The sequence below is a fragment of the Neolamprologus brichardi genome, chromosome 4, assembly GCF_056152115.1.
Source record: "Neolamprologus brichardi isolate AB-2024 chromosome 4, ASM5615211v1, whole genome shotgun sequence".
Classification (NCBI taxonomy): domain Eukaryota; kingdom Metazoa; phylum Chordata; class Actinopteri; order Cichliformes; family Cichlidae; genus Neolamprologus; species Neolamprologus brichardi.
The window spans coordinates 13,733,061-13,758,336 of record NC_142107.1 but is presented as its reverse complement, the minus strand read 5'-3'; the positions used below and the strand labels follow the sequence as shown (position 1 = coordinate 13,758,336).

Below are 25,276 nucleotides of genomic sequence, written 5' to 3'. Positions count from 1 at the left end.
AAGACATATTTTGATTTTAATAAAGTTGAGACAATCCGCTCCAGGCTGAAGTTCGTTTTGGTAAGGGTTTTTTTTTTTTTTTTTTTTTTTTTTTTTTAGCTTAGTCTACATTCAGCGCTTCACCTGCATCAAAGTAGACCAAGGCTGAAAGAAAAATCCCGGAACTTTCAAAATAAAAGTCAAGTGATATGGTAGAGAAAAGAGGTTTCTGGCCGACTTCTAATGTGCACGGAGGGGAAAAAACAGCAAAAGAAAAAGAAAATGTCAAAATTCTTGCAAAATTTGAAATGTGTTTTTAAAAAAAAAAAAAAAAAAAAATATATATATATATTATTGTGTGTAATATTTTTAAGCACAACCTGAATCGATGTTGTTCTAGTAATAAAGATGAACAAATCACAGCAAGTACCAAAGGGTGGCACATATTATCATATGAATGTAAATTTCAGCCTAAATTATGATCAGTGTGTGCTGTAATGTGAGTACATAGGTTTTTCTTCTTCTTCTTCTACTTATTATCATTATCATTATTATTATTTGCCTATGGATAATATCCTGCCATAGATTTAAAGTTATAATCTGATCCACTGTCTATAGATTGCAGTTGTATTAAAGTAGTGTATGCATAAAATCTATATAAGGAAAATGTATTAAATAAAAACAAATCATGGATAAAATGTGAACATGCGAGTGTAGACCGTATGTATAGATTTCTTTTACCACTTGACAACGCTTACTTTGAAAAGCTTATCGGAAGTGATAATTTCTCTGCTTGACGCTGTCGCCCGAAAATAACTTGGTGCTTCAGAGTGATCGCTCAGACGCTCAGAGGCAGTGATGGGAGGCAAGCTGGTTCCTGACGCGCATATCGCTCAACTGGTGATCTGTTTGAATTGCTTTTTGCCGCTCAGTTTTTTTGTTTTTATTTTAAATTAAAGTATTTTTTTTTACAGGTATTAAAGTGGAATTAGATGAGCATATGCAGTTCAGTTTTACTTCCCATGTTGGCTAAGCGCTAATTTATGTTTTGGGAAATTGCGCAGCGGTTGTCCAGGAGCAGAACCATGGCAGAGGAGTGAGGCAGCTTTGTCAAAATGCAAAGTAACTGGAATACAACTTTGTCACGGCGGTCCTATGGAATATAGTCCGATTATACACAGTCTACATGTTGTGCCATCATCCCACGTGAAAAACAAACTCTTTGTATTTTGCATAATGCTGTCCCTTTGGGTGTATATGATATATTGCTGTGTTGGCTACTGCTCCACTGTTCCAAACCTTACATACGGATCGGTGAACAGACGCGAAAACCACGCAGAAGTTGACAACCAGGGTTCCTCTTTAGGAGCGTCCAGGGACTTACTAAATAACGAGAACGAGTTGGACAGCAGAGGAGACGAGTGGGATGAAATTAGAGGCGAGGCGAAAGCGTTGGATGATAATGCCATGTCAGGTTCCCTCAATGAGTCGGAAAGTAAAAAGTTGCCCCAGGCAATCATCATCGGAGTGAAGAAAGGAGGCACCCGGGCGCTGCTGGAGTTTCTGCGCCTGCATCCGGACATCCGAGCGGTGGGAGCGGAGCCGCACTTCTTCGACCGCAACTACGATAAAGGACTGGAGTGGTACAGGTAGACTAGCTCACTCATCCTCACAGTGCAGTATTAAAAACCCACGAGTCACGCACACGAGCGCTACAAAAACACGCCATGCCTCATTTTCCAAAAAGCTGTTTGCTCATTGAAACGTGGGCTACTTATGTGGACATAAATCTCCAGTTGTCTGCAAGTGTATCGCAATAATTGAGGTTTACATTGCTGTGATTGATCAACATATTTTCAATCTTCATAAAACCTAACAACCACCTTCTCCCCTGGCTTATTAAAGACACAGTTATATTTACATTTCTACTAAAGCCTTTCATGTCCTGAAAGCCTCACTTAACCAAAAGTTACGCCTGTAAATTATTTTGACAGGTAGCCTCATAACATCAGCTCTGATAATCGAGCTATGTGTGAAAGTTGATAAGAAGAAGAAACCAAGAGATTACATAAAAAAAAAAGAAAAATAATTTTACGCGGTGTATTTGTCACAGCGAAAACCAAGTAACACTGAGATGCTGCTAGATTTCTATTTTATGAATATTAACAAAAATGAATTAAATAAATAAATAAATACAAACACTCATACTGAGATTATGTAGTGTAGAGTGTGTCGTGTATTATGGCCTCTAGTTAAACACATTCACAGTTTGTCATGCGGATTACCAATCATGAAGGAGGAATATATAATGTAAAATATCCATTGTGGAAAGGAGGAAACACCATGCAGGTTCATTGCCATGCAGGTTCATTGTTTAGCTGACTGAAGCTCAACCATGGGGTTTATCCACAAAATAAATACTGCTGGTGAGATGTTATTTGTTTCCTCCTGTCATAGAGTTATCTGCAGCACTGTATAATCTCTGTATCTACCAGCATGAAGAGCAGGTTCAGGCTTTTAGCATATAAATGACAAACTTTTACAGTTTTAACAACTGTCAGTGAAGTCAAACCTTTAATGCGCTTTAAGCACTTGAATAAGTGACACAGTACGAATTCACATTTTAATAAAGGGAAATTGTTATCATTTGCGCAGTTTTGTTTGGCCGGTTTTCCAAGTTGTGTCGATTTACACAAAGGACAATTATTTTGTGCATGTTTGCTTGACCCTGACTGACAGTTCCCGGAATTTTTCTACATCTATCCTTGGATCTTGACTTTCGCTGGCTTTCCAAAAAGGAGAGCAGGCACCAGGGAGAAAATGATAATGCAGAGCTTCCATTTAGACTTGACCTGAATTCTGGATGCGGTTCAGAGTAATAGCCTTTGGTTTGTAGCTAGGAGTCAGCAAGTTACATAAAACTGTCATCTAACTTCCTGAAGTGAGATTCAACTTTCTGTTGATTCATTTGGAGTAATTTGTTTCAGAAGCTCAGTCGATCAGAGGCTCTCATCACAGATCTTTGGTTGCTTAAACACTGAATAAGGCAACAACACTGTAAGGCAACATTTTTACTGTATTCTCTCTCATGGCAACTGTTGTCCTTGTATGCAAGCTCTTTACTAGCACCCCAGCTGCACAATAACAATGCACTACTCTTAGTGGAAAAAGAAAATACTGTAGATTGGAACTGAGTGCTTTACATCAGAGCAGCCACATTGTTAACAAGAGATAATAGGAGATACTGCTGCTTCAGGTGTCCATTTGACTGAGCCCAGGGATTAACAGGCAATGTCAAAGGATGTAGACACTGTTTCAAAGCTGGCTTCATAGAGCTACAATAGGGGAAGCGAAGCATTGTTCAAAGGACTTCTTGCCTAAGCTCCTTTGAGAATTTCCGGACAGGTTTAGGGCATTTTTGGATGATCAGTCTACGGAGAAATTCTTTTGTCCATCACTGTAGCCTCAAAAATAACATGAAACCGTCCTGCGCTTGAACGCTTATTAGTCTTCATGCGGTTTTAATCTACAAGTAACACATGTCTGGAATGGATGATGGCTTAAAGAAAAGGAAATGCCATCATTAAAGATGGATAGAATTTAATGTTCATTAAGTCCAAGAAAAAAACCTTTTACAGATAAGTGAGGCATACTTACTTCTTGTTCACGGTGACACATGCACACTAAACACACAGTTAGTGGCTGTGAGAAACAGTTTGATCTTGAGAATGTTTAATGCATAATGAAGACTTCTTCTTTTTTCAGAGAGGTGATCCAGCTAATTAAAACAACTCGGCTTGAGTTGTCACAGTGAGATCGCTGTGCCACAAATTGACCCCCTTGCAGCACAGCCCTGTGACATCAAGTCAGCCCTTAATGATCATTTAGTGGTGCTCAGAAAACCTCCGGCTGCCTTTAAGGAAGAGTGCATTGTTGCTGGATGATCTTTAAAAGTATACTCTGTAATGCATTTGAACTTTTGCTGAAAAAAAAAAGTCATCAGACAATCCTGTGTCCACACTAACCAAGCCAGAAAGAGGCATCCACTGACTTGTTGGCCCATATCTTTCACTTCATTGCCCCCCGACTAATGGTGAGCAGTGGCTTGGGGAGAGGTGCATTCTGCTGGGTGGGCTTATCAGCTCCTGGGGTGGCATTGAGTTGTGCCCGCACCATTTATCTGCTGTGATTGGTGTGTTCCATTCTGTTGGAGGTCTGTTGTGTCCATCCCTCTGGAGCCCCACATAGAGGAGGGGCCCTCGCCCAGCAGGAGGCCAACCACAATATAGCATTTTCACTCTAAGGCAGAAAAAGCGAAGCAGACATACAATACCACATGCTTACTCGAACAAAGCGCAGGAGGCAACTCCCAAAAGCCGTGGGAATGGCTTTTTTAGCACGATTCTAACTTCCTCCTCTATATCTTTATAGACAGGTTATCTTCTGTTCAATGCTCTGATCAAGGTCTTTTGGGCTCTGTGCGATAGATGTGACTTAATTGCTGTAATCATGTTTTTCCTCTTGAGGTTCCAAATATAGAACAATGAAGAGCTTTCTTACTAACTCATGGAGGGTGTCGGAGAACAGGGCCTAATCCTCCTCGGAGCCCCGGGGGAGCTTACTGCAGCCCAGCGGCAGATAGAGGGCAGTAAATTTAAAGTGAGTCCTTTCTTACTTTTGCGTGATGGAGCTCCATGAAAAGGGATGTTGGAGAACCCCCGAGGATTGCATTAACCCTGACAATAAAAGAGCAGACAATTAGTGTGAAACATGTTTTCTCTGCCTTCACTTTGTATGCAAATGTGCTCAAAAGGGTGAAAGTGCCCTTTGAGGAAGCCCAGCAGGAGTTCATCAGGAAGAGCATTCACTGGAACTCGCCCAAGAAAAGACTCAAACACTACGCTTAAGCTTTTTTAGCCCGAAAGTTGACTTTCAGATTTTCTGTGCGAAAAGTTGCATTTCCCAGGAGCGGGTTTATTTAAATCCACTGGTATCTTTTTGCTCACTCAACACTTTTAGCTGCAAGGACACATGAGAACTGGTCTAAGTGAGACAGCTCTCGATGAAGGTATCACCCGGCTTAAACTAATGTGTCAGCACACTCACAAGAAAAGAAGTTTTGGGGGGGTGTTTTCCCAGCAAACCATGAAACCTTGCACTTTAAGAACTTCATTTCCTACAAAGACCTTCTTGTTTGCTAGCAATTCCTAGAATAAATCCTATAAATCGTCGATACTAGTAATGTGCGCATCCTCTCCCTATTCCAGAGATTGGAGGCTTAATTTGCTGCAACAACCCCCTGGGCTTTTGCTTGAGGCAATTTGTCAAACCACAGCACTTATTACAGCACTTTGGAAACACTGAAACAAAACAAGTTCACTCCATTATATCCCCATGAGTTGTTGACTTCCTCATCTCTCTCTTTTGTAGTTTCTTCAGGGAAAATGTGTTGTTTCCTGAAGCTGTCTTTCACTCTGCTGCAGAGACTCCCTGACAGAACGTCAGCGCAACTTTAGAAACAACCAGTCTGCCTCAGCCATCTTTGTTTTTCTTCTTTGAAGTCTTGTTTTCGTTTTCTGATCCTCTCAAACCACCATGCATCTGTGAGAAATAGTCTAATTGTTCCAAACATCACATATGCCAGAAACATAGACACAAAACATTTCTTTTCTATTTTATAATAACTCTAAAACACAATTTAAGCTTTTTAATGTACACTATTTCTATTCCATTACTGCTCAAAACAATACAAAGCTAAGCTAACGAGGCTCCGATATATTAATGCTGTGCAAAACCACGTGCAGTAAGCTCTCGGCAACTTTGTGCTTATTCACAGTTAGCACACTAAAGCTTGATCATATTAGTTCGTTTTTCCTGGCCCTGTTACATCTGTGTCACAGTTTTTACATCCACAACTATGCGAGTGTTTGTCAGTGCTGTTTGCATTTGAGTGACTACTAGTTCACTTCAGCTTGGCTGCTGTTGCAGGACCGTTCACCCCCTGAACTTTGATCCATAGATTCAGACACAAACACATTCCTGTGAAACCCCCTTAAATTTGATGGCTCACACTGTTGTCTCTTTTCATCTACTGTGTGTAAAGACAGTAGCGAGTAACCCATACAGGCTTGCTATGCACTGATAGCAACAAAGGTTTTTATAGCTGTTGTCATAATTACAAAAAAACAGTGCACGCTAAGCGATTAGCTGAATGTTATTGAATTGCATTTTTGAGCACCAAGACCTAGATTAAAAGCTCTGTACAGAATGGATTGCCTGAATTCTTAGATGTTAAAGGAAGGCTGGCAGTTGTGTGAGAGAAACCAGAATGGCCGTTCCTCCTGTTTCTCCTCCTCCTCTCTTTAAAACAGGCCTGGTTCCACCAGGCAGCCAGGTGGCCTTGAATTCTGCATATACTGACAGTAATAATGAAGGACATGCAAAAGCTGTTATTTGTGGCTCCATAAGAAGGAAATTTAAAGTGTAATGACGATGTTTTTGATACTTGAAAAGAAGGCGCACAATGGCTAGAGAAATCCTTGCGTGTTAGTACACTGGTCTGATTATTCCGAGTGGCTGCATACCACACCTCTCATCCTGTCTTTGAGGAGAGGGATGTTTCCCACAGAAGCTCAACTGCTCTTGGAGCTGCAGGGTAAGATTAGAACTCATCATGCCATTAGATAACGTTGAGGGTTTTTTTTTTTTTCAAGCACTGTCCCTTGTCACTAGAATCTAAGAAAGCTGAAATATAGATGCCAATTAGAGTCAGTCAAGCAGGATACTGCAGAATACAAAAAAAAAAAGCCTCCTCCTGGAGTTTTTTGCACCCTACTTGTTCCTTACTGAACTCATTACTGAGGACATCACCCAGCAGCTGAGCACCAAGCTACATGCAGTAATGTTGTAAATTCCTACCTTTGAACCTGCTTCCTGATAGCAATGAATGTAAACAAGGCACCAGAAACAAACCCTGTCTCCCCGGCAGCCAGTTAAATGGACACACCTGACTGCCCGGCAGACAAAACAGAGGCCCATTACACAACCCACCAATCCCAGATTAATGTCTGTCTGTAGGTTGTGCTATTGAGGCAAGAAAATGCAGACGCTGCATCTAAAAATGCCTGCCAACAACTTTGGCGTCAGAACAGAGGGGTGGGGGCATGCAGTCTCCATCCTCCGACAATGCACCTGATTCCATCTAATCCTTGTATTTACTCTCTTCCTCTCTCCTTATCTCCCCATTGCTATTGCTCTGAGTGAGGTTTGTCTGAAATGCAATTTAGTTTGTAACGTGACAATTACAAGCGTTTTTATTTTTTTGCTTCATGACTCAGAAAACGCAATCCATTTTGTTTCACACGTACAACCAGGGTCATAGGTAAGCTGGAAACTATGCCTGATTCATAGGGCAGGAGGCAAGGCACACTTTGGACAAGCCAACTCAGAGTAGAGACACATTCAATTTAGAATAACCAGTTAATCCCACTAACTTCCTGTCTTTGGACTGTGGGAGGAAGCTAGAATACCTGGAGAAAACCCACACAGCCACAGGTGCAAACTCAGCCAGTTGGTGGATTCAAACCCAGGATTCTAACTAAACACCGTGCCACCATGGTTATATATTTGGCTATTAGCTTTGTATAGCCAAATAAAACCATGAAAAATTCATGAAGGGGTAAAAGTCAGCACCTTATGGCTCAGTGTGCCTCAATGCTAAACGACAATGCATTTGCATGGCTGACTGATAGATGCACTGAAACCTATTGGTTCCAGGCAACATTGTTTATTAAGCAGAACAAATTACGAAAGCTTGCTACATCTGCCCCCCCCTAAGGCAACTCGCTCTCAGACCTCGTTCAGTTGGAGATGTTCTCCTGTTCTCTATCGGTGCTAAGATGAATAATGCATGCCCTCATCACGCAGGTTGTTTTTCTCATTGACTAAGTGGAAAGTTTGATAGGTAGTGAGTTTTTGTGCCTATTCGGGACTCGACAAAGGGCCTACGGCACTGCACTTGTGTTTATTCAAGAGATGGAGAAGATAATTGCAGTGGGCTCCAGTATAGATTTTTTTGTATCTCTCTCCTCTGTTGTTTTCCATCACCTTCAACTGTAGCTAAGGTTCTCAGGGAGAGGAAAAACACTATAAATATGTAAGACCCACAGCTTCTATAGACGAAAGAAAGAGCAGGTGACATTAGGCGAAGAAACTGTATAAGGAAGAGAACCCCTCGTCTGTATAAATTGCACTAATAACGTTTGGGTGATGTTTGTAGCTAAAGCCTTCTCTTCTCGCAGTGCTGTGAAGAGCAAAATCTTGCCATATTCTGTTGGTTTGCTGATGCAGAATTGCACGAAGAAAGCTGTTGTTAAACCAACAGATGGTTGGAAATTGTGGTAATTGTTTTAATGACATGACATGACTCCCTGCTTTCCTGTTGTTTGATTTAGATCAGCCGTTCACTATCAAAACCTAAGAATATTACCATGCAGTGTAGCAACTGAAGATTTACATTGTGACTAATGCAAACCCACATGAGGTTTGATTGAAAGGGATGCTTGTTAACGCAAGGCAATATACCATGGCTTAACATTTCTTTGTCAGAAGAAGAGATATGTGCACACTGCTCTTGATTCAAGTCATTTGTCAGATCAGCATGAGATCTCAGACTCTGATTAAGAGCTGCGGGGCACCAAAACGTTAGTTCAACATGCAATGCAATTTCTAAAAAAAAAAAAAAAAGAGAGATGCTGTGTAAAGTAAAACTGGAATGCTATAATTTCTAAATCATTGCATTCTGTTTTTATTTACATGTTTTTGGTGATGGATGAGGACCAGATGAGGAAAAGAGTCGAATCACCAACTCCCTGACTTGATCCCAGCATGAAAATTGCATTCCCTACTTGAACTCAGCTGTATAGGAATATGTGGTGTTGTATCCAAACTTTGTGTAACTGTTTGTTTTTTCATGTATTTAAAATGCTCACCAGTGATTCTCATCATAATAGCCACATATCTCTCTCCCCCTCTCTCTAGAGACAAGCCAACCACCCAGCTCGCCAACAGGCAGCCAACCAGCCTCTAATGCTGCTGCGTGTTTGGCTTAGTCCTAATCCCCCTTGGCTCACTTGAGCCATTATCCAGTGAGGGCTGCAGTTAACAGGCTATATTATGATCAACCCGAGCCATCCAGGGTTAAGAAGAATATGCAGTAATGGGAACAGACAGGTTCCAAGCATATTTCCAAAGGAATGCAAAGCTTCATCAAATTGTCACATTTCTCACAAAAATACTGATATTAGGAGAAAGGTGCATGCCATTAAAGTGCATAATGCTGCCTATTCATAGCTAAACCAGCATTTTTAAGTATAACGTAATGAGTCTGAGGAATATTTCAGTGTGATGATTGTGAGATGATTTAGGTCATTAGATGTTTAATGCAGGTACAAGAGGGACACGAGGGTGGATGTCTTCCTTTACAGTTTGTACTCGGAATGTGGAACTGTGTATTTTTTTCTCCACACAGTTACTGAAGATTGATAGGACTTCTGCTTTACCTGCCAGTCCTTGTCACGTCATGCACTGTCACAGGCTTTGTTAATGCAGCTCAAGATTTCTAACCCTGTCTTCTTGGTGATGACTGACTAGCTTCTCTTTGACAGTGTTTATAAAGCTGCCATGAAGTGATATTGTGTCATCGCTAATCTCATCGTCCTTGATTGGCACTTTTGTAAGCTGTTAACTCTACAAAGGAAAACAGAGTATACAGCGGAAATGGTAGAGTAGGTTTTTGCAAAATATGTCATCTGCAGTGCAAATGTAATTCTTTGTGTTTGTTCTTTACAGGGAATTAATGCCGAAGTCATCAGAAGGCCAGCTGACCATGGAAAAGACCCCCAGCTACTACGTTACTAAGGAGGTCCCTGCTCGAATCTACGCCATGTCTAAAGACACAAAGCTAATTGTAGTTGTCCGGGATCCTGTCACGCGAGCCATCTCAGACTACACTCAGACCCGCTCCAAGAAGCCAGACATCCCTTCTTTTGAGAGCCTGACCCTGAAGAACACCTCGGCAGGTCTGATCGACACCACATGGAGCGCTGTACAAATTGGCATGTACGCCAAGCACCTTGAGCGCTGGCTCCAGCACTTTCCCATGGAGCAGCTGCTGTTCGTTAGCGGAGAGCGTCTCATTACCGACCCTGCAGGTGAGATGGCTCGTGTCCAGGACTTTCTCGGGCTGAGGAGGGTGGTCACAGAGAAGCATTTCCACTTTAACCCAGCAAAAGGCTTCCCCTGCCTTAAGAGACCTGAGGGGAACAGTAGGCCACATTGCTTGGGTAAAACCAAAGGCAGGACCCATCCTAATATTGACCCAGAGGTGGTTCAGAGGCTAAGAGACTTTTATAAACCCTTTAATTTCAAGTTTTACCAGATGACTGGTCATGACTTTGGTTGGGACTAAGAAAAAAAAATGATGACAGGCTCACGCTGGTTATCTGGAATTTCTTTTTGTTATAATTATATCACTCTGGAGTTATTGTTTTACAGTCTATGTACAGTATTTGGTGGTGTGTAAAAAGATCAGAAGTCTATTTTATGATAATTTATTGTTATGATATTAACTCACTAAGCTGCCTAACTAGGTTTATTCATGTTTTTATTTGTCGCGAGCTACAAAATCTATTTTTTTTTCGACCTAAAAGCACACAGTTTTTACAGGTATTACAATCAGGGTCACTATGTTTTCTTTTTCTTTCTTTTTCTTTCTTTTTACCCAATTCAGACCCAGCTTGACAACAAAACTGGTAATATCCCCTTAACATTTGCCTGACCCTCAGAGGTCTGTGGACCCACTTAGTTAGGTCGATACAGGCCTCAGCTGATCCAGCGCAACTTGCCAGGTAGATCAATAAAGTAATAGCTCCTCATCATGTCAATTAGATCTGAGTGATGGCATTGTCTTGATCTCTCAAGCGTCTCAATAAAACATTGATCCATTAATGGTAGCAAGTTTATGGTCAACCTTTGAGCCAAATTCAAGTTAATATGAGAATATAAATTTCCACTGCAATATTTTGACTTAACCACTATTTATTTTGTCTCTACAGAAGAATGTTGATCGGGTTCCAATAGAGTCGTGTCAAATCTGTTTTGTATGTTTTTATCCATTTTCCAAAGAGCTGCCTCCCAGATTTCATAACGCCTATAGAAAATGATTTATATGAAAAGTCATATGAGCCATTCACGTTTATTGATCTGTACTGAAATTGCTCTCATTGATCACTCTGTGCAGCTTCTTACTGCATCTGATAGTGGATGTGTTAATTATATCCTTTCCCACAGTACATCAGCTGCTGGAGTGAAAAGGACTTATTTTCTTTACTTTCAGAAGAAACTAAACCAATATAGCCTTTCAGAATTCCTCATCTAAGTTTCATTTGTGGTTGAGTTTTATTCAGCCTCTACAATTCAGCAGTTCCGACATCATCCAGGGTCATTCTAAAATGATTTGCTACAACGTTGTTGTTGTAGAGGCACTATTTCACTGTATGCTTTGCTTTAAAAACATTGAAATTAGTTGGGTTTAAATGAGATGTTGATTAAAAGGTGCAGTCTTGTCATCTTTAATGAAGAAATAAAGAAAGTGTGTTTTATCAAAGTCAAACAATGCAGTCTCTGGCATCCTTGGATGGTTAGAAAAAAAATAGGATAGTGCTATAAATGTGTTTTATTTGTTGGGTAGCAGCGTGGGTTATTAATGCTTCAGCTTTCTGCAGGCAAAAGTGTGCTCTTGTGTCTAATCACCATTTTACACATTGTTGCGCTAACAGGCTAATTAGCACGTTAGCTGTCTTGGCTTCCCACTGCCACCACTAAGAGGATTTCGTTGCCATGACCCCCACAAACACATTAAGTGTCAGGTTTCTCATCAGGCCAGAAGTGACTTATTATGAAATGCACCGGATTGTTTTTTTGTTCCTGGGTGAGCCTTCAGGAGTCAATTTATATATATGAGCGATCCCCCTCATGCACTTTGTAGTGTTCATAAAGATGATACTGCTGTCGATTGCATAGCATTCAGTCTGTTTTTCATATTGCTTTTTATTCCAGAAAATATTTAGAGCCTTCTGTTAATATGTTTTATCGTACTTAGATATCCTGTTGAGGCATTCTGTGTTGTCCTTGAACTAGTCTCAAACAATGTGACCCATTCATCAAGCAGAACAACTAATCGCTGAGCTAAAGTTATGGTTCAAGAGAGGTATGAATCACCTCGCTCTATTAACGAACAACCTTTATTTAACTCTCCAGCAAAACACCCTCATTTACCTGAGGCTCCCAGCAGTGATGAAGCCAGTCTCCCTGGTGGCAGGCTAGGAGTCTGATCGCCCAGGAAGCAGCTCCCTTTGCAATTAAAGGAATAGATGAGGGGTGCTGTAATTGCTAGGCTCCCAGCTGGGGAATTGCTGTTAGCATACATCCCTACAGGCTCTTGTAAGGAAGGCTGATGTTGTTTGAAGGTTAGGATGAAGGAAAATAGACACCTGGCATCCATGAGAATTAAGTGACTTCAAATATCAACTTGGCAGCTACCACTGGGGAATAGAATCAGAGAAGCTGAACAAAAGTGAATGGAAATAAAAGTGTTACACAACACCAGAAGGTTTGGTTTAGAGGACATATGAACAGACATTTGTAATTTGGGTGGAGGCGGTAGGATGAACTGTACCCTCATTAGGATGTCAATGAGACGTCTTCGTATTGTGCCAAGATGTTAATCATGCAGGAGTCGATTAACATGTTTAACATACACATGCAGAAATCATTGCAGATGATTAATTCAGTCAACATCTGACTTGTTGGCTTTCAGTTCTGCACCTGCGAGATTCTAAATTGTGCATTTAAGTGGCCTTAGAAACAAACAAAACATCTGACAGGAGGAACTGAGAGAAATAGGCATGTACAGAGAAACCAGGCTGACTTTGAACTAAAAATAATTCAGGTACTTGGTGGATGCCTCGATCTACAGAGACAGCTGCCTCTATAGACGGGAGTAAGCTACCTGTTTACTCTTTTCGAGGTCCTTGAGGAGACTGGGGTGTATTCCAGTTGACATGAGGTAAAACAACACGGCACACCCTGGTTGGTCCACAAGTCAGACAACTATTTACGCTCATATTCACTTCTCTTGTAGACAGCTGGAGCACCTGGAGACAATCCATACAGGGATCGTGATAAAACATGCAAGCTGAGCACAGAAAGGTCCCGGGTGGTTTAAAGAGAAGTGACAGTAATAACTACACCACCACTGCACCAAGTTAGCCAAGTATTAAAGTCTAATACTATCATATCTTCTATTTTAACAGGACATTTTCTCTCTATTTCGCTCTCTTTTTTTTTTTGCTAACAAAAGGTTCAAACAGGGTGAGTGGAAACTGAAAAGTATTCATAAATCAGTAAATGTTGCAGTAATCATTTTAGTTTCACATTGTACTGAATAGTTACTATTTGGATTGCTGACATCTTCACTATCTGATGAAATATCCTTGCACCATCAAGCAGCATTTACAAACAGGATATAAGGTCATTATCAAAACTTACTCTGCCCCTTTATGTTTTAATTTTTGTTCTGAATATTATTTTCACAAAGTTTAGCATATGATCACATAATTTTGTTTGTAGTTGTTTTGTATCTTAAGACATGATTTATAACTGGGAGAAAGTTAAAAAAAAAAAACCAAGTTCTAGAGCAACAATCTGAACTTTGTTTTAGAGCTTAATAAAACAGTTGCCTTCCTCTCTTGCCCTTAATCATTTATTATACATTGTCCAAACCCTAATCCTAATCCGATAGGAAGGGCAAGCATTAATCTCAGACAGTGGACTTGGAGTTGGCATGTATGTGCTGACATAGCTAATCCAGCTCTAATCCCTTTTCCAAAAGGGCTTTTTTAGCTTTGAGTTGGACCAACTTGATTTACATAAATTCAAGGGATCATTTATATTTGACGATGAAGCAGATGCTCCTTTAAAGTACTGATTTGTGCCTCACGCTCACACCTCGGAGTTGTCGGGTCAGGTCTAATTACTGCATTCACTGCTGTCAGATTCTGATGTGTTGCTACTGCTCGCGATCTCCTCGGTGGCAGGACCTAGACTTGTGAACACAGTTTTTCATAAGATGCGGCAAAGCTAAACATCTCTCAGCATGTTATTCTGAAAATAATGATGCAGATTACTTATTTGCTCAAATGCAGCAGAGCTATTCACATCCAAATTGGTTTACTGCAACATAAAAAAAAAGCCCATTATAAGCTGCTTTAGCTTGAACTTATTTGTTTAACATCTGTGGAAGTGAACAGCATGGTTAGTGTTAGTAAAAATGATATTTTTCTTAAGAAATTTATTTTCAAACAGTAAACAGTTACATCAAACAACTTAAAACCCTGCCCTTTAACCTTACAGCTGTGGCTGCAATCAGCTCACTAACACTTTTTCAGTGCTGTTCATGTTGACAGTGTTCTCGATCTGTGACTTATATTTAGCTTCATCAGTAGCTGAAACAGATGTGCAAAGAGTCCTCGGGCCTCGTTTTAATCACATTTTTAGCTTAGCAATTGCTTTGACTTTAATTAGCCCTCATGCACTAGCATAGCTGTACTTCAGGTGCTTGTTTCAAACTGTAGCACTTGAAAATATTCTCATCTAATCCCCATAAAATTTTTGTTCGCACATAATTCTTCTGCCGCAGTTCAGTTGTTCCGAAAATATTTTGCTCTTTCCCTTAAACACTGTCAGTCGTTTGTGTCATTATCGGTACTCGTGAAAAGCTCAAGCTGCAGGGTGTGTCCAGTGCGATTACCAAATTCACAATGTGCAAGCCCATTAGGTTTTATTTAAAAGATACCCAAGGTTTTATCATCATCCTAATCATTATAAATAGATATTTTTTATGAGCTTAACGTTGATCAGATTTTGTGGCGTTATTGTAAAAGACTTCTCAGAGGACAATAACAGATACTCTGATGTTGTGAATACAGGGAGTTGCGTCACCGTCAGTGAAATCCACTTGTTGTAACCAGAGATTCCCTCGAGGAAAGGTATGGAGGGAGAAGTGCCCTCTAACCAGTGCAGGCACTTCTAGCGTTAATGCTCATTCTGTGGTCTCCCAGCACTATTTGTTGCAGTCGCCCGCCTGCCTGGTACCACTTTGGACTCTCCATTAGGCCAGACCTACCAAATCCCAGTTGTATGCCGCTGTAATGACTTTATCACTCTACACTCTCAGAAAATAAAATACCTCATTAAACCTTTGGAGGTACAACAGAGTGTCACAACAGATTATGTCTTAATGTAACAGAACATTATAATTAGTTATAGGGAAACTATTCATTTATTTAAAATTCGCAAAACCTTTTTCTCGATGACATCTGCACCTGAGAAAACAAAAGTAGGTTTAAACCCAGGACCTCCTTGTTGTGCTGATCATGGTGCAGTACAGAGTAAAACCTTAAAATCTAAGAGTAAAAATCTATATTGAACCTTTTTTTTTTTTATCCAGGCGAAGACTGTCTCCTAATTCCGCACCTTAAATCTAACGGAAATAATGCAGATACAGTTTATAGTGCATGGGAACATGTTTACCTTGTAAAAGTCTCAAAAATCTACACATAGTTAGATGTGTATATGTTATGTTCAGCATTTAAACCTGGGGGTACATTTGTGTCTTCACGGATGGCTCTGGACTTTTACCGTACCCGTTTTTTTGAGAGTGTATCTCAGCAAAACCAGTCCTGACTGGAATACCATTATTGGAATTGTACCCTATATTTTCTGAAAGGCAATGTACTATACAATGTACAGCAATGTACTAGAACAACCCTTAGCATGCTTGGCTAATCTAATTCAACCTCACGTCTTGAAAGAAAGAGCTTTTTCCCCCCCTCGCTTGTTCAGACTTCACCACCTGTGACCTCACCCAGCTCAGACATGTCTATGTTTTTTCAGTCTTATCCTGCTTTCTCTGTAATGAGGTGTGTATAGCTCTACTCTCCATGCACCAATGTCACCTTTATAATCCAAGATTTGGACCCAGAGGGATATATAGGACCCTCATTGGGATTACAAACTGGACTGTCTGTTGCATGGTCTGTTGTCTGTCTGAAATTTGAAGAAAGAGCAGGAGGATATTTATCTTATTGCTAATCTGGAGTAAGAGGCATTGTATTGTCTGAGAATTAGCTGGATGTATTTGTCTGTACATAAGTGTGTAATGGATAGGAATAATTTTTAAAACAGAGCTCTTAAATATAGAAATGTTCCTTCTGGCAGGAGCAGAGACAAGTCCATGAGGCATTATATTCAATAAAGTTATATTGCAAAACATATTTCAGTATCGTCCTGGACAAGGATAAGCAGTGGGAATTCATGATTTAAAGACTCGTTGGCTTCTACCAGAGAAGCCACAATAAAAATTGCCTAGGGACAATAATATGTCTGCCTTGAGCATCTGAGAAGCACTTCACACAGAGATAATTTTAAGGCTTTTAGGGATTTAATCTGATTTTGCAATTAACTGGTTTGTTAAACTCCTGCTCCTGGGATTAAACAGAAATTAAAGTAATTCGGGAATAGAACAGGGAATTTCCCAAGACGGTCACTCCAACACACTCTGGTAATCTTCCATCCACACAAATGCAATCAGTCAATAAGTGTTTTTGGTGCTTATTTTCAGCAGGCCATGTGTTTCTTCTTCTTCTTCTTGGTAAGTCCCTGAAGCAGGCTAAGCACTGTGAATCTGAACTCTTGATTGCTTTTTTATTTCTCACATTCTGATCACATTGAATGCCTAATTAAATGAAAACAGTACTTTAGTCATTGGATCATATTTTTTGATCATTTATACCTCTGGTGGATCCAAGAATGTGAGAGAGAAGTATCAACACTCTGAACAAAGGGTAACACATCACAAACTCAACATATTCATTATGAGGCAATACAAACTAAATGGTCATTTTCTGTATTTACAGAAATAATATACAACACCCACGCCATGTGTATAATAACTTTTCTTGATGTACTCTTTACATGTTCATAATTCATGATACTGAGCATTTAATTGATCCCCAGTAAGGAGGAAATCCACTCCGGCGATCATATTTCATTGCCTCTATAAAGCTGGTGACCTATTCCTGATCTGAATGAGTTCTGCCCTTGATCTCCCTCCCCCTGTTGTCCTCATTTGGTAAGCAGTGAACATCAAGGTCCTGATTCGTCATGGGTTCTATTGAGCAGAACTGCTTATGTTGCCATGGTATCAGGGGAGCGCTGTCAGTCATTGTCAATAAGATGACAAGCTTTCATTTCTTTTTCCTGTTGCCACATTTGCCCTTTTGAGACATTGGTGCTTCAACTTGAAGCAAAAATGCAAACTATAACATGAGAGGAGCACAGATTTCTGCTACCAATCAAATGGTAATCATTAATTAGCCAAGTGTGGCTATCAAACTCAGTTGTAAACAGATGTACCAAACTTCCCCGTACCCTCTGGATCCCATTCTTTCTTTTCATTCGGTTGTGATTGTAAGCGTAGGAGAATTACACAACATCAGCATCTTTGCAGCAATTAGCACATTCTAGGTGTCAAACACCTGAGTCTGAGTCTGCCCCCTGAGACAGCTGCTCTCCTTGGATTGTGCGTCGCTCATTGCCGTCATGGAGATGCAAGACCTGTGCATCATGTATTTGCCACATTGATACCAAATACTCTCCTTACTTATTACTCAACACAGGTCCAATGTAGCCAACTGCATGACTGAGAAAAAGTATGTAAATTGCGGAGGAGTCATTCATAACTCCAATTTTCCAACACCAAACTATTCCTAGTGTGGTGTAGTTGGTCAAATCAAAAAAAAAAAACAAAAACCCTGTTATTTATTTTTAGGACCAAATTATTCCTGATGTGAGGGTTTGCACCTTTAAAGATTTTGTGTTCAGCCATGGTTTTACTGCACCTCCCACTTGAGATGTAGCCTGTGAAGTAGTCTACAATGATAGACAGATGAAGCTAAATGTCTGACCTACAAATGAACTCTTGTCACATATATAATATTGAAATAATTTCAGCAAATCCCAGGAAACCTTAAACAGACAGCAAAGACTAATGTGGGAATGGAAAGCACCAACTCACAGAAAACAGGCATTTTTCTGAACATAACTGTCATTACAATCACGATAACAATTGTATCACAGCAGAAATAATTAAATTAGTCTGCCTTGTCTCTCCTAATACAGAGCGTGTCCTAGTCCTCTGAGCTATGGGTCACTGGCTGGTGGAAAGGCTGTACTGAAAAGGAATGCAAACTGTTTAATGGTGTGAACTTAATAATTTCACGTTGCAGGGTTAATATCTCCGTACTGTAAATTTGACGTGGCATTAGCTAGACAGTCTTGCGTGTCAGTATTTAAGCAGTCACGAAGATGAGCCATTCAGCCACCCACATCATCATCACCTAGACCTTTTTTTTCTTTCTTCCGTGTGCTATAGAAGGTTGAAGCGGTGGCTAAGTCAGGAGAAAAAGAGCCGAACAGAGAGAAGCATTGAGTGGGTGGTCGCCTGCAAGCCCACATAAAACTCTCTGTACTTGAGGTTAGGAAATGTTTTTTGGCCTTCTGTTGAAGGTTTCCATTAAATGTAATATTTCTCAAACATATCTGACTACTCTGTTTATTTTTTTTTAAATCCTGATTGTTGTTTTATAATGCTTTTAATATGCCCACTTTAACCATGCAGCACACTTTAGTTCTTCTCATAAACCAGCAGCATTAGCGGCCCTTTGTTTTGTTTATTCAACTTTTTTTTCCACGTCCTTTCGAATGAATTATTTCACAACACCAAACTCCAAGTTAAATAGAAATGCATGTCAAGCAGAAACAGGGTATAAATAAAGTCGCATATTCAGATCAAGCGGCAAATTCAGTGAATAAAAAACAAAGCTAGGGAGACTCCACAACTCTCATGTGAAATAATCAGACCAACAGCTTGGTATGAAAAAAGAAATTCGGTCTCTACGTCTAATATTTGCATTTATAACAAATGCAAAATGGTAGTGGTGAAGCTTCTTTTTTTTTTCTCCTTCCTTTAAAGAAATCACCTCTTCATCTTACCCGGCTGCTTTTAATGACAGGTAGGTTTCCCCAGTTGCCTGCTAAACTTGATCTGCACCAATCTGAGTCACTGAACCTAAACTTGTTAATTGTATGTGTAGTGTTGACTATATAGAATTAATTAATACACTCATTTCTGACAATTAATATAGCTTGCTGTGTGCCACAAACTATCCAAGAAACGTGCATTTTAATTTGAGTAAATAACATATTTTTTATTTATTTATATGTTATAATTAGCCAGGCAATCCATGTATGCAGGTTATAGCTGCATCCTCGCTTGGGTGGTTTGCCACCCTTTCATCCAAAATTGGGCACTTATGATTCGTAGTCTTCTTATATTAACAGTCAGTGCTTCAGACACTGATATATACTCTGTCTATAATGGATACTGACCACTTGCGATCCATACATGTGTAAACCCACGCACACATCTGATTGTCAGTTGCAGCTGTTACGGTTCTAGGTCAGTGTTTACCCAGCATTTTGAGTTTCTTATATTTTGGTTTATTTTTGCATTATGGATTGTTTTCTGATGTTCTGGTGCTTTGTTTTTTTTTATTATTATTATTATCATTATAGATGTGTTTCTGTTATTCTCGGTGAGGGATCAGTTCTTAGGTTTTGGGTTCTCATGTGTATTGCAGTTTCTGTTCAGTGTCTAGTCTGTCTCTCAGTGTCGGGTCTGCATCTTTGTTTAGTGGTTTCTTGTTTCCTGTTTTATTGTGAAAGTCTTTGTCTTATGTTAGTGTGTGCAGCTTAGCTCCCCCTGTCTCGTTAGCCCTGATCTCTCCCAGCTGTGTCTCCCTCCTGTTACCCATTCCCTGATTACCACCCTGTGTATATTAGCCCTGTGTCGCGTCATACCATCAGATTATGCCTGTGTGTTTCTGTTTTCCATAGTCAGTGTTCACTTCATGTTTTGTTTTCGTACCAGCAATAAAGCTGAGGTTTTTGAGTTTCAAGTTAGTGTCTGAGTCCTGCGTTTGGATCCTCCTCTCCGCCTGCCCGCACACAGAGCCCTGACAGAAACATTCATACTGAGCGTTAAGATGTTTATGAATCACTTACGGGGTTGTAATATCTCTGAATAAAAGAAATACCAGGCTGGGTATTTGACTTAAACAAATCTTGATGGGTCTGCAGGCTCACCTTCCAAGACTTACACAGCAGCCTGGTGTAAATGTGCTCCAAAGACACTCACTAACCCGAAATCTAAATACGAAGTGACACGTGAAGGAACACAACAGGAAAAAAAAAGAGTCTCTATCCTTTATGTAAGATGGATGACCTAGATAAAGATTTATTCTGCAACTAAAAGCTGAAATTAACACATTTAAATCCATACTGTGACAGGTCTTTTGCCCCATTTGTAAGGCATTGGCTGAAAGAGAGATGTGTTGTAGTCCAATGGCTGTAAAACTGTAGCAGAATTTCTTCTCTGTGCTGCATTGGAGGAAAAAGAAAGCAGATTTGAAGAGCTTCTATAATAGTTTCCCAACATAACTTGGACCAGCTGGTGCACACCCACAGAATGGAACAACTGGCCTTTGGGGTTCAGCCTGTTGTCTCACATAGTGATTTAATGAAAGTCATCAAAGAGAAACACAGAGAAGAGTAAGGTTTGAATGAATAACCGAATAATTGCTGAGGCTTTTCGATGTGGTGTGATACAGCCGGACTCGGGAAACATAAAGAAAAGAGGGAAGAGAAGGTTTTCCTCAGCATGATTGCCCTCACGCTATATGATGGTGAATGGAGCTGAAAATTTTAAGGAAAACACCTTGACGTGTTTAGCCAGGACCTGATTTCCTTCACCATCATAGGCAAACATCTTTCCTTTGAGTACATTCAGCACTTGCCTGGATTGATTTGAAGATGGAAAATCTGAACGTGGTATAATTCTCCTTTCAGATCACAGACCATATTTACATTTCTAGACTTTTTTTTTTCTCAATTTTATTTCAAACAATCTGCTCATGTTGACTTATCAGTAACACCAGACCCAGGATTGAGGAAGCTCACCTTCTTCTTATTATTTCAGTCACTGCTGGAAACACTGAAAAAGCACTGAAATGCCTCTTGTTAAAGGACTCACAACATTTGAACAATGATTACACTAAACAGATGTAATTGGTGCTGCATTTTATTATTTAGACAATTTCCTCACTAATTCTTAATATATTTAGAAAGCTTCCACTCAGTCAGTGACAGTGCATATGTGACGTTCCATGTGTTATACTGATCATGTTTCCAAAGGGTTTAAAAGGACGACCTTTAACTGCAGGTATCACAGTAGTGTAGCACTAAGGTAGATGTGGTGCACTGATTAGTGCTGTTACCGTGGAGCAAGAAAGTCCTGGATTCAAATCCAGTGGTCAGCTGAGACATTTTGATTTTGCATGTTTTCCCTATGCTTGTGTGGGTTCTCTACAGACACTCCAGCTTTCTCCAAAAGTCCAAAGACATATGTGCGCATGGATTAGGTTAATTGGAAAAAATAAGTTTATCCAGGCTATGCCTGTTACTCCATGACAGCTGAAATAGGCTGGATAGATGGATGGACTTCAACTGCATCTCTCAACAACTTCAAGTCTGAAGAATTCCACATTTTCTGAGGTGTTTCATGGGAGTCACCCCTTTGTCCACTGTTATTCAGTCTTTTCGCTTTCTTGGAACCATCATACTGAAACACAATAAATCCCACTATCAATCTGACATACAGCTGCATGTGTTACGTTGCTTAGACAACCTGAAAAGCTTGAAAGATGCACTGATGATCTCAAGCACTCAATATTTCAAAACTTTCTCCAACTCCAAGAAATAAAAAAAAAACCTCATGCCGAAAAAGTACAAAGGCAGAAACCTGAGTGTTTTTATTGATGTCCAACTGTACTCACAGCACTCCACCACTGCTATTATGGCAGGGCTCAGTAATCATTAAAAAAAAAAAGAATCCAAACATAAGAGTTTCCTGACTCACAAAAAGTGATCCATGTATTCACCTCACAATTAGATTACTGTAATGCACTTTTTGCTCCCCTTGAAGATTATATTTAGGGTCCAATTCATCTTCAGCTGGATGGGTCGAGTATAATAAAGCATATTATAACTCCACTGAGCGCTTTGCTAGCTGCCAGGGCAGAATTTGCCTCAGTATGATAGTGTAGTAGTCAGGATAAGGACATGATTTTTTTTAAACTATATGTTTATGTGTGTGTGTGTGTGTGTGTGTGTGTGGGTGCTTTAGTGCCTTTCAAACCTGTATATGAATTGTGCTATAGCTATAAATTGACTTTACGATGTTTAGAGTGTATTGTTTTCTGTTTTTGCCATCATCAGCCTGGCTAGCACGAACAGTTGGAAATGGACGGATGCCACTTTCAGGTCAGGATTAGAAGTGCTGTCTTACAACATTTGTCGACTTCCTTCAAACTGAGCCAAAGAGGGTATGAAGTTCAGCTGTCTGCTGCAGTTAAAGATACAGAGGGAGCTCACAAAAGTGTTGACAGTTTTATTTTCTTTGCCCTGCAGGCATGGATTTTATATCTAAAGGCAAATAAAATTAAAGATAATGTTTCCCCATTTCACCTGGAACTTCCTCTGTTTACTGTGGCCTGGTTTGAACTGCAAGGTATTTAGTACACTGCAGTAAATTCTTATGGAAAACACTTCCCAGGAGTATGATAGTCACAAATCACTTATTTAACAAATTCTTTCCCTGTGTCTTTATGTTTTTTTTTAATCTCTAAAATTTTGCCTTCGGGGGTAATTTTTCTTTACTTGGTCTTCAAACACATGAAACTAGAGGAAAACAAGTCGTGTTCCCTACTGCACTGGGATACTGTTTTTTCCTTTTGGAATCAGCTGCATGTTGACGTCTCTCACATTTGGTCTGTCAGCGCTGTGTGAATGTGTAGAGGCAGAATACGAATTCAGGATCAGTGCATGTGTATGCGTGTGCGCATCTGTGTGTTTGTGTGTGCGTGAGACGTATCCGCATGAATGAAGGACCAAATTCCACATTAATCAGAAACGAATCATGGCAAACCACAGGATCAAAGACCTGTCAGCTTTAAAGATGGCTTCATGCCCTACAAACTTTGAAAAATTGCTTTTAGCTCATCAGGAACTCAGCTTCCACCCAGAAACAGCATGCCTATGGCTCAGACCGTTCAGAGGCTCTTTACTCCTTTCAAAGAGCTTTCTCTCTTTTCACCCTATCTCCTCTTCTCCTCTCTCCTGCTCCTTGTCTTTTATCCTCGTACAAATAACGAACAAACTAAAATAAAGCCTGATATCTGACCTACATTATAAGAGCCTGGTGTGAAGCAATTCATCTTTTTTATTTTTATTTTTTAAAAGAAGCTTCTTTAGACAGAAAGAATGAAAAGCCATGAAAAGCACTTTGTTTTCTAATGACACATTTTTATCTACAATTATTTTATTTGTGAATTCTTTATAATACTTTGATATAATAGCTCTAAAAAACATTGAATGTCATGTTTCTTACTAACTCTCTACTCTACCCTCTACTTAATCTCAATCCTAAAACCTTAACTATAAGACACGATTCATTCCAGATATTTAAAAGCCTGACACAAAATCACTCCCACTTCATTGTGAGGTCCTTCCCCGGGTACACGCACTGGAGTTTCCACATTAAATGCTACTTGTTTCCAGAATGGATAAGGACCGTTTTAAGCTTTATAAACACTAAAAACAGATTTAAGGTGGCCACAGAGAAATGTTCCTCATAAAAGTAAGTCAAACTCTTTGCAAGACAATAAAAAACTTTAGATATGTGCACATCATTTTGGCTGATGAACTCATTCCTTACCATTGGGATGAACTAAAAGGACTCGACTGGCACCTTCCAGGCGTGCTAACTCGATGAGAACATTTCCGATTTGCTAATTTACCATGTTTTAAATTGTCAACACTTATTTCACATCGCCCACAAGAGACATCCTGCGACATCATGCCTTGCAGTGTTTTCAGCAGGCTGATCCCTGATCAAACAGAATTTGGTGAGCCACAGTTGTCAGGGTTAGTCAGCTCCACTCACGACTCAAGTTTAACAGTGGCTGAATGGGACCTGTGAACTCTCGCAAGCTTAAGATGAGGCTGCTATGATCTGGTTGCCTGGCTAGGAAATAGCCGCGAGCACTAGACGTGAGCGAAGCAGCGGATTTGGAAGTATTTCTGTTCACTTCTAAGTTATTGTACAGCTCCACACTTGTTTTTAATTAGAAAGTTATGACAAACGTTTATAAGCAGTTGTATGAGTCGTTTAATTTGTAGTCATCTCAGCATGTCACGGTGGAACCGTACAAACAAATACACATAAAATTGAAAAGGCAAACTAGTGCAAAGGGCTCAAAAGTCCTTTCTCAGTTGAGGTGACGTTTTACAGCCAGATTAGATATATGACGCCTTATTCATGTCACGCTACAGTGACATGAATAATGGCAAAGTGCACCTTTTGAACAAAATCAGAACTTTGATACGCGCCAAGCTCCTAGTGCTTGCAATAGCTCACTGTGATGATGTACAGCTTTGGGTTCCATGTCAAGGCAGTGCTGTGCTCCACCTCCAGCTTTGCATTGAACAAATCCTCATCTTACCCCTGGCTAACCCAGAACCTCTCCTCATGTCTGCGTTTTATGATCCAGAGGTTTAGTGTTGACGTTTGCTCCGCTGCTGGTCATATGTCGAGGGTGGGGGATAAACTTGACAAAATGAACATGGTGTGAACTTCAGCACTGTCAAAAGGCTTCTTGACACGCTGACAGGCCCAGACGGAAAAGTCTTGTTAGAGTGCATAAACACACTTGAGGTGTCAATGTAGCTGTAGAAAAACACTTGTTACTTCTGTCGAAGACAATATGATATCTACTAGAATAGAGCCTTTTCTGACAGCAAGTTTAGCATATTTGTTTTTCTTTTCCCTTTCAGCTTTTATATGTCTTTTTTATTTAGAACATGGATAAATGCATGGAGGTGTTGTATACCGATGGTTAATTGAAGACATTAATGCCATATAACGTGGCGCTGAGTCATACTGCATCTGCACTGCACAAAGAGCACAGAAAGGTAGCATTTGTCTTGGATAAATCAATAG

General features: G+C 40.0%; 1 protein-coding gene across 1 annotated transcript; it reads left to right on the top strand.

Moving 5' to 3' along the window:
* Positions 1–834: 834 nt before the first annotated feature.
* hs3st3b1a (heparan sulfate (glucosamine) 3-O-sulfotransferase 3B1a) lies at positions 835–11,639 on the top strand. The gene is made up of 2 exons (XM_006791357.3): positions 835–1,628; positions 9,829–11,639. The coding sequence occupies exons 1-2, from the start codon at positions 1,135–1,137 to the stop codon at positions 10,445–10,447; spliced, it is 1,113 nt and encodes a 370-aa protein (XP_006791420.1). The 5' UTR covers positions 835–1,134; the 3' UTR covers positions 10,448–11,639.
* The last annotated feature ends 13,637 nt before the right edge of the window (positions 11,640–25,276 follow it).